Below are 9734 nucleotides of genomic sequence, written 5' to 3' on the forward strand. Positions count from 1 at the left end.
AACTGCCTACTTAAGGCGTAAAATAAGGACAATGAATTTTACCTATTTGGGTATAACAAAAGATTTAAATTGGCTGAGTACATTATTCAAAGAGTGTGAATAAATTATTTGTGCCTTTGTTTTCTGAACCATCATAATGCCTCCAAATCCCCTTGAATGAATATGTATTCACACATCAGTTCCCATAATTAACTTGTCCACATGTAAACCCGCTCATGTCCTACCCATCATGCACTGTAGCTGCTGATCTCCCAACTGCTGTTTCTGTCAGATGTGTTAATTGCACCTGTATGGTGTCCTATGGCCAAAAGCTCTGTTTATGGTTATCTATCAACTTACTACACAAGTCTTGGCAGCTCGGGCTCTTGGTCAGGCGCCAGCATCCTATTGGCTGGGCAGCAGTGATGCGGAACAGAGATGAGTGACAGCTAACGAGGAAGTAGTGGGAGAGAGGGAGGGGGCTGCCGGCCTGTTGCTGAATAGTGTGACAGATCACTGACAAGTTAACAACCTCTGCCTTTATTCATCATACAAGTCTGGGTGCCCTCAAATGCAGCTGCTAACAGCTAACCCCTCATTTGTCCATGATGAACATTTTGCCCCTAGTATTTAAATATCATCATGGTGTGACTTTGAGGGGGTGTGTGGGTGTGTTGTGTGGTGAAATAGTGTTTTACAGCCCAGGCACATGGTTGTCAGAAGGCCTTCCTGCCCATGTGAAAGTGGACAGTGAATGAACAGCGAGCAGGAATGCGACCGGCGGACGGTTCTTGCTGTTTCTCTCAGCTACAGGAGGGGTCCTGATGTGCCGCTACCTGCCCATGCACATCTGTCTGCTCTCTGTCTTCCTCTCAATGGCACCCTCGCCTTAGATCATCTCCTCTTCCTCCACGCTTGAGTTGCACTTGGCTTGCGTGGAAAAAATGTGGACCGTCTCTCGCCTCTCTTCTCGCTGGCACTTTGATGTCTCAAGTGTGATTGCTCTTGGATTGTGGCCGCTTTCCCTTGAAGGTTTTGACATGAAAAGCAGGCTGGGCTCTCAGGTTTATCCCATGGCCGGTGATCCATGACTAAAACAATCAGCCTGCTCACTGTGGGATACTATTACCAGGGAGAGTGAGGCACCAAGCATAGGGGCTTCCTCAGCCATGAAATACACTTTTCTTCCAAGTTACAAACACATTTTAGCTGTGTTGATTGAATTATACCAATCCACATTCCCATTAATAGATTTTAGTCTGAAGTTTGTGCACTAAAATACATTTGCAAGCAACCAGAGAAGACATTCCTGGTGTTTGCACAGAGGTGGACAACTGAAATGATTCAACATTTGTAATGAATTAAAAAGAAATGAGCACAGTAATTGCAGTTGAGATTGACCCAATCTGATAAATATGATAATGTGACATGTCATTAACAGCAGAGGCATAAGTGACAACCCTTAAGCTTCACTTATACTTTCATTAAATATTGATCTTATCTGTGCTCATTGCTGCTCCAGCCTGCAAATTACACCAGATAGATATACTCCCATGACATTGTAACTGATGATAACCATCCATCTTTGCGTGACATTTGGCAGAACTCTTGTTTTATGAGCTAAAGTGCCATTGTAGTGGATGAGAAAGAATAATACTGTGCAGTGTTCACAATCTCCATTATGTCAGATTGTATCTTATCACAGTGAGGGCAGAATATGATAGTTAATCCACTTCAGTCATGTCTGTCAAGGAAGAAAGGTAGTAAATAGCCTGCATCATTAAATTCAAATATCAGCGCACTAAAAGTGTTTTCTTAAAAAATTCCAAAAGATAAAATGATTTCCACATCAGTGTATGAGCTCTGGTAACAGTTTTGGATAATAACCTTTTTGATTTTTGTGAATAATTTCATTATCTGAGATCCGAAAACCTGCATATAAAGGGGATTTCAGATGTCCCGGTTCCTCTACTTTGCAATGAATGAACGCAAGCTCAAACAAGTCCATTTTAAAGCTGAAGCCATCTTGAAGGGCATCCCATTGGTGGCTCGCTAAACCCACAGATAATGCACATTCTGTCCCTGCTCCTGAAGGTCTGCTAATGATACAATGATTGCCATTTTAGCTGTGGATCTCCTCTGTTTCCTTGTCATCCAGGAAGCTAAGAATACCTGAGAGACCAATAAAGCCTGGCATTAGCCATTACTATTGTTGTCTTAATGCCTCCTTCAATTACCCACAAGCAGCTCTTCTGAACAACTACTGTCAGAACCTCCCCCACTGGTTTTTCACCAATTTTGTCCCTGATTATCTGGATCAATGGGCATTAAAGGACCCAGGCATAGACAAACACAGTAGTTTGGGGGTGGGGAAGGGGGGTCCACTTTCAGACAGAACTAAAATCCCTGTAACTACCTGTGTGCCAGGGACAAACGGAGATGGCTATTCAGTCGTCAGTCCCACCACACACAGTGTTTATTTAGCCACAGCTCAAACCAGACACTTTTAATCTATTTTCCTTTTCCCCACGGAACTTGAAAACCCAAGAAATGATTGTTTTTTCAATCTCTGTCTGTCCCTTTCGTTTCTTCACACACACATGCCTTCACACATACAGACAGAAGTGCTAAAAGCTGTTTTTAATGTGATGGTTATGTTGTCTACCACCAGAGATGACCCTGATTATTTCATCGGAGAGTTCAGGTATCCGATGGTGTTCAAATTGCTGTAAGAGATTTATTTAACAACGCCACGAATCAAATTATGCAATAAACACAAAATCTTTACACATCAGAGACCAAAAAAAACATTCAGATTTACTTAGGTATCCGCTTTCTGTCTCAACACGAGCTTTAAAGAAATCCAAATCAGTCAAACCCTAATCCTGACCTCTTTACCTCCACTAAGGCATTAATTTAGTGTTTGAACAGGTGCAGATGAAAGGGCCACAGGTGAGGGAGTTGCAGTCCTCACTATGAGCACAGGAATGACCATCCTGTGACTCACCTCAGCTCTGACCAGCTGCCTCCCGCTGAGGTCCCGGGCTGATCAAAGCCGCCGCAGCCTGCCAGTTCAGCGGTGACAACACTGACAGGGGAATGTTTTCACCGCCGTCTGAACTGACAAGCAGTTAGCGAGATGTGTTGTTGGGTGATATGTATCTTCGGATTAATTGACACACCTGTGTTTAATTCATCTCATCAGAGATCCATCAACACTAAGCTACAGCTGGCTTGCTCAAAGAAAAAAAGTGTTAATAATCTTCCTGTCTAGGCTGTTAATGTGTTGAGGTGTATGCTTTGATCTGAGATGGAAAAATCCTGTAAGTGTTTGGTAACACTTTGACTACTGTCTGCATACTTACCAAGAATACATGACCACTAATCTTTTGCAATTATACTTGAACAAACATATGATATAACATGAATAAAAGTGCACACATCTGAATGTTTTTACTAATCATCAATAGAAGCAGTTCCTATGACGCTACATGCATGCTTCTTGCATATTAGCAGGTTTCAGGTGTTCCTGATTAGTTTGGTTCAAAAAATATGCTTAAATCACAATTAAGGTTCAGTTGACTGTTTACATTTTACTCATTGCTGTAGTAAAGTTATGCACTTGAGTTGCCCAAGTTTGTGCTTCTCATGAATTAGCATTAGTGTTATATTATATCCAATGTGTAGAATTTAACTGCATCTAGCAGAACTGGAATATAATATTTATAAGTATGTTTTAATTAGTGTATAATTTTGTTAAATTAGAATGAGCCCTTTATATCTCTTGATCCAGTATTTGGTTTGTCTGTTCTGGGCTACCGTAGAAACATGGTGGTGCAACATGGCAGGCTCCATAGAAGAGGACATGCTCACTATGTAGATATAAAGGGCTCATTCTAAGATAACAAAGATAAAACCATTCTTATTTTCAGGAGATTATACACTAATTAAAACATAGTTATGAATATTATATTCCACTTCTGACAAGTTTGTTCTGCTAGATGCCTATAAATTCTCCATACTGCACCTTGAACAAGACTTAGCACTTTTTTGAAGGTTCAGCAGATATTTCCAGAATCCTCAAAGACTCCTAAAAACTTTCTGTAGTACAGTATTTTGCATTTTAAATGGGAAGTGCTTTAAGATATTGGTTATAAAAAAGCTTCCACAATGTGCCTTTTTTTCTTTTTGCTGATGCAAAAAATAAATGACAGAAACACAGCACTCTTCCAATACAAATAATCAGTGTTGACACTTGTGTAAACATATGAAGATGACCACACAATGTGTAAAACTAAGCCACTGAAATACAAATCCAGCTTACCTTTACAGGTTCAAATAACAGTAATTAATCCATAGGGACCATATGTGTTGTCAAAGTCTCAAATATGTATAAGTATAACAAAAGTTATATGATAAGGATTAAAGACATGGAATGTAAAATGCACATTTGTACCACAGTTGTGTAATATTCTTATGGGTATAAAATGATCATTGCATCTGGTTTAAAATTAGTGGATTTCTAGTCTACAATGCTACTACTCAATACGTTAATTGCTATAAAGGCTGACAAACATGTCATGATCATGTTTGCACTTCCTGTCTTGGTGATGTGGAAATTAAAGCATGGCAACTTTAGAAAGAAAAAACAATAAAATGAAATCAACAGTGGAGTAAACACGGGGTTACTAAGAGGGTTCAGCAAATGAGCTCTCAGGTTTGTCACTTTGTTGTCAGGAAGAGTGTGTTTATCCTGGATCCTGCTGTTCAGGGTCCACTGCCTTTGTGCTTGTTTTCATCCTCTCAGACCCACAGGACTGAACAACTTGTGTTTTCATTATGTCTCCTTTGCAGTAATTTGTTGTAATTATATTTGACATCTGTTTAAAGAAAAGGTCAGATAAGGGTTGTGCACATTTTTAAGGCGTACGTGTCTAAATGAACATCTTCTCAATCAGGTTTCCACGAAGGGAGTTCCCATCCATCGCATTGATTGAAATTTCCGAAGATGTTGCAACTTGTCTGTAGGTAGGCACAGAGAGAAAAATGCCTGGGAAACACATCCTATCCATATAATACAAGAAAGATACTAGAGTACATATGTGATTGGGAAACTAATAGTGAACACAGCAGATAGTAATGGGGTAATACTGATCCACTGAGAGATGAATCACAGGTTGGATTTTCACCTCTGTCCTATAAAGCAAGCTGTGCTGTCTGCGTGGAGGTCATGTGACTTGGAAAGGAAGGGGGGAGGATTGGAAGAGAAAGAAAAAGCCAGGTGAGACCACCTCCACCTCCTCCACCATTCAAGTCTTACCTTTACTCTGCAGGCAACACCTTATACCTGCACTGAGCCCCTCAACAACCAACTGGACAATTATATCTAATGGACAAGGGTTTTTTATTATAACTGATTCATTTTCTCTTCTGTTTTTATTCTACACTTTGGGATGTATTTCACCATTCCACCAGCATCCCAGTAGGAATCAACCTGGCCCTTTTCACTGGACTGGCGTTTAATATTGGACTCTTAATAACTTGGACATGTTTGGCCCAGGGCAACTGGTATCTACTCTCCTGCCTGCAGTTTTCCATTCACCTGCAGCTCACTTTTTCCCCGCGTTCCCAACCAGACTGGGCTCTCAACCTCAGATTCTGATCCCGGGGCCCTTTATCAGCTATGAATCTTTGAGGAATTATCTGCAGCCAGAGCCATGCAAGGAAGCTTTGCTCCTGGCCACGCAGGCGGTCGGGATGGGTCAAATCACAGAGGGCATAGGTGAGTTCAAACCGCAGCCTCTGTGGATAAAGAGAGACTGATTCTGTGATACAAGACAGAAAATACACAGCCAAACTGGCACTGTTTAACCACAGTCTCTAAGACAGTCAGTGAGCACCATCTGATTGCAGTGTAAATGTTTACAAAAGATTGGCTAACAGCTCGTAACTAAAAATCAATTATCAAGCAGTGTTAAAGTGGGCCTAATGATCGCTGCGCTAATTATCCAGTCTAGAGCCATTAGTTCCTTGTCACCCGTTGGCGATTGTGTAATTGGTGCTTGCGCTGTGCTTTCCAGATGAACAGAGGCCAGTGAAGCAGCGTCGTGCACGGGCCAACTACAGCAGCTGGCAGCTGGAGGAGTTGGAGAAGGCCTTTGAGACCACCCACTACCCAGACATCTTCATGAGGGAAGCCCTGGCCCTCAGACTGGACCTCATCGAGGCTAGAGTACAGGTAATTGGCACACTAAACTCCTTCTGGATATGTTCACCTCATACTCATTCATAATTTGTCAGTAAAATGTGTGCAGTAAAAATCCTTTCAGACCTTCAGACTCTTCTTCAGGTCCATCACTACCAGTTTGTGTATAATTTAAATCCACAGACCTACACTTATCATATCAATAACTTCTTATATACTGCAGCACATTTCAAAAACAAATCACAAAGTACTTTACAGAGACATGACACCAAAAAAATACCAGGTCAAAGTTCGATAACATTATCAAATAAGCTAAGATAAAAATTATTTAAAAACATATTTGCACTAAAACACAGGAAACAATTTTAAAACAATGCAAGAAAGGAATACATTAATGTGGAACTGACTATATGCATGGGAAGTTGATCTTTCTATCACTGTAAATGTCATATAACTTTAAAGAATGTTTTCACATGTTTAATTTTGTTGGAAAACAGTACTCATATTGCTGTATTGGAGGAGTACCTCTTTCCTGTACTTGTTCCTCCTGTCCAAAGTGTCCATGAAGAGATTAATTCCTAACATAACTACACTGTAAGAGCTGGAGGTCAACATTTACAGTACTCATTCTGTGCAAAAATGTATTCAAAAGTTTCAGCAGAAACAAATATGAGGCTTCAGTAGTCACAAATAAAGTGGGTATCCTCTCAGGTCAGGTTTTTTTCCCAGGACTTTTTAACGCAAATATTTTCATGTGGTTAGACTGAAATTTATATGTATTTGACTTGCAAATTGTGACTCTGCCCTTAAATGAAATGCTAAAACAAGTGTATTCAGAATTTACCTCAAACAGATTGGATAGAAAGTTTTGAAAGTTTGAAGCTAACATTTTAGCTATTATGATCTATTGTATTTGTTTATTCGCATTTCCCTATTATTCATATATAATGATAATCCTCAATTTCTTTCCAGGTTTGGTTTCAGAACCGGCGTGCCAAGATGAGGCGGCAGCTGAAACTCCAGGGCCAGCTTGTGGGGCCTTACGTAAAAAGAGACAGTGATGAAACGTCTGACAAAGCGAACAGGAGTTTAAAACAGCAGACAGAGAGTTCTGACAGCGAGCACTGGGAGAGACGACAGGAAGAAGAAAACTATCCATGGACAAAAGCTTCGAGTGCTCCGCTGAGCCTGTGTATGCAACCTGTGACCCAGAGGTCAGGGAAGTGGGAGAGGCCGGAGGGGCCGAGCTCAGAAGAGCTCCGCTCCTGCAGCATCGCCAAGCTGCGGGCCAAAGCCAGAGAGCACAGGGCTGAGATCCACAGTACTGTAAACATGTCAGAAGGCGTCACACAGCCCCAAACAGAGGAAGCTGATGCCATGCGCAGTGATTGATCATTTTCCTTCTTCCTGTTTGTACAGATAATCATAACTAAACAACAGCAGTAGCATACTTATTTTTAACTTTTTGGGATGAGGAGTTGCATTATTTACCTATCATTAACAGAATATTTCATTTAATATAAAATATTACAGTAATCTTGTATATGATGTTACTCATTTTTTATGTTGATCAACTAACTTTTTTGTAGACAGTTTTATTTAAATAGGACTTTAAGGAAGTTATGTTGAAGTTGTGGTGGTTAACACATATCAGTGCTTTGTTTTGTTTTGTTTTGTTTTGTTTTGTTTAATGCTGCTTCTGTAAAGCTATCTGGGCCCTTAATTCATTCCTTCAAGGATTGATTGATTATTTTACATGTTATTCTGGGTGCAGGTGACAGTGCATAATGTCAGTCTGTCAGGTAACAACTGAAATGGGATAAGACGGATCATTTCTAAATGATTTCACCAATGACAAGCTCACCGCTGACTTCTCGGGTTACCGTTGCAGACAGGCAGGAAGTCTGCATGAATCCACACGTCCTCATGGGAAACAATGGAAATAGCTGAAAAATGAAATCATGAAGAGTGACTGTATATACGTTACATGATAAATGTCTGTTTCCTTCAAAACTGCATGCATCAAAGACTTAATGTACAGTATTTTTTCTGGTTTCCATTTAAAGTGATAGTTAAAAAGAAAAGGTTGTGAATCTAAAGAGGAGATTTGAGTTATCATTTTAATGTCTGAAGTGACTTGAACCCATTCAAAAAACACAAAATAACATCACAATTAAATGATTATCATGGATGAGGACAGAAAATATGACTTGGTGTAGATATATGGAACTGTTTAGGTTTTTTTGAAACATCCTTAATCTGGTTTAATTAAAAAAACAAACAATTTAGCCTAAAAATCACAGCTGTTATGCCAAATTTAGTATATGAAGGCCACATCAATGCCTTCAAGATGAATTAACCGGTAAATTAATTGATTGTGTATATTAGTGATTTTCACATGTTAATCCTATTAAGCAAACACAGCAGTGAATCTGTGTGTGTCTTTGAGTACTGCACACATTATTTCACAATATACTTTACACTCAAAATGCATCATGATAGGGGGTATCTGGTTTTAAACATCTAATAAAATAAGATCCACATAATAAATCCCCAGAGTTGCAAATTAATATTTAAAGATTTGTATGTTATAGATTATATTTATATTTATAGATCTGCAACCACTGATAATAGTTAAAATATTAGATAAGTAATGCATGCTGCCTGACAAAACACTGAGTGTTTGTATTCAATTGTGCACATATTAAATAGTTTGTGTGCTACCATAATTCTATTACATAAATCCTACATAAAGTTTTGCACATACATCTGCAGGGAAATTATGTCTGCACTGTTTATGTGCATGCATTGTTTGTGCATTTGACCACATGGAGTGTTGGGACAGTGTTAACTGTGCAGTGTGACGCTGCCCCCTTCTGGGTATGAAGATGTCTTCAAACAGGGTAGATGAGATAGTTCAAATAAGGGAAAGTAGCTACAGTAGTGTTGTTAAATTTAAACTGAAGCATGTATTTCCTTGGTTTTTTTTTATCATCATGTAATGTCACACATACTGCCATGAGACTTGCTCTAAACATTGACAATTCTGAGGCCTCTTGTTGTGCCAATTAATTACCAATTCATGTCTAATAGTATGTCTGGCCTGTTTCAGTGAATGAGGTCATGGTAGGTCACTCACATTTCAAAGGACTCAAGTTCAGCTCTGGTTCCCCCACTAATCACATTCCCCATGTTAGAGGTCTGGACCCAGTGATGAGGTCTGTGGGTCAAATTTGAAGCTACATTTCAAAATGGGTGAGTGAAGCACATTTGAAGATTTAGTTTCCTGGGAATGCCATTTTCAGTTTTTGAGGAATAAAGTTTGGTACAAACTTTTGTGGGACACCCTAATAGGGGCTAATTTGTTCAGAATCCTTATATGACAATAATTGACCTCAATTAGGCCTCAATTAGGCTCCACACAACGATGAATGAGGGGAGAAAAAATGCATGTCATGGATTCTGTAATTTTTTCATTTATTCACACTACCTTCCTTGAGCATACTGACCCTGAAGTCTAGTGTTTAATTACATCAGAAATATTACAGAA

At 39.5% G+C, this 9734-nt stretch overlaps 1 protein-coding gene across 1 annotated transcript; it reads left to right on the forward strand.

Annotated features, from left to right (window-relative positions):
• The first annotated feature begins 5156 nt into the window (after positions 1–5156).
• On the forward strand, positions 5157–8605 carry si:dkey-43p13.5 (paired mesoderm homeobox protein 2). Its single transcript, XM_062439122.1, has 4 exons — positions 5157–5260; positions 5455–5761; positions 6060–6217; positions 7157–8605. Exons 2-4 carry the CDS (start codon positions 5527–5529, stop codon positions 7574–7576), a joined length of 813 nt encoding a protein of 270 aa, XP_062295106.1. The 5' UTR covers positions 5157–5260; positions 5455–5526; the 3' UTR covers positions 7577–8605.
• The last annotated feature ends 1129 nt before the right edge of the window (positions 8606–9734 follow it).

Source organism: Scomber scombrus, chromosome 18 (assembly GCF_963691925.1).
Source record: "Scomber scombrus chromosome 18, fScoSco1.1, whole genome shotgun sequence".
Lineage (NCBI taxonomy): Eukaryota > Metazoa > Chordata > Actinopteri > Scombriformes > Scombridae > Scomber > Scomber scombrus.

What these genes read in the sequence shown, in the direction of transcription:
- si:dkey-43p13.5 (XM_062439122.1), top strand. Translation starts at nt 5,527, where the DNA reads ATGTTTGGCCCAGGGCAACTGGTATCTACTCTCCTGCCTGCAGTTTTC. An exon ending in TCAAATCACAGAGGGCATAG is followed by an intron (nt 5,762 to 6,059) that starts GTGAGTTCAAAC and finishes TGTGCTTTCCAG; the next exon opens with ATGAACAGAGGCCAGTGAAG. An exon ending in TCATCGAGGCTAGAGTACAG is followed by an intron (nt 6,218 to 7,156) that starts GTAATTGGCACA and finishes ATTTCTTTCCAG; the next exon opens with GTTTGGTTTCAGAACCGGCG.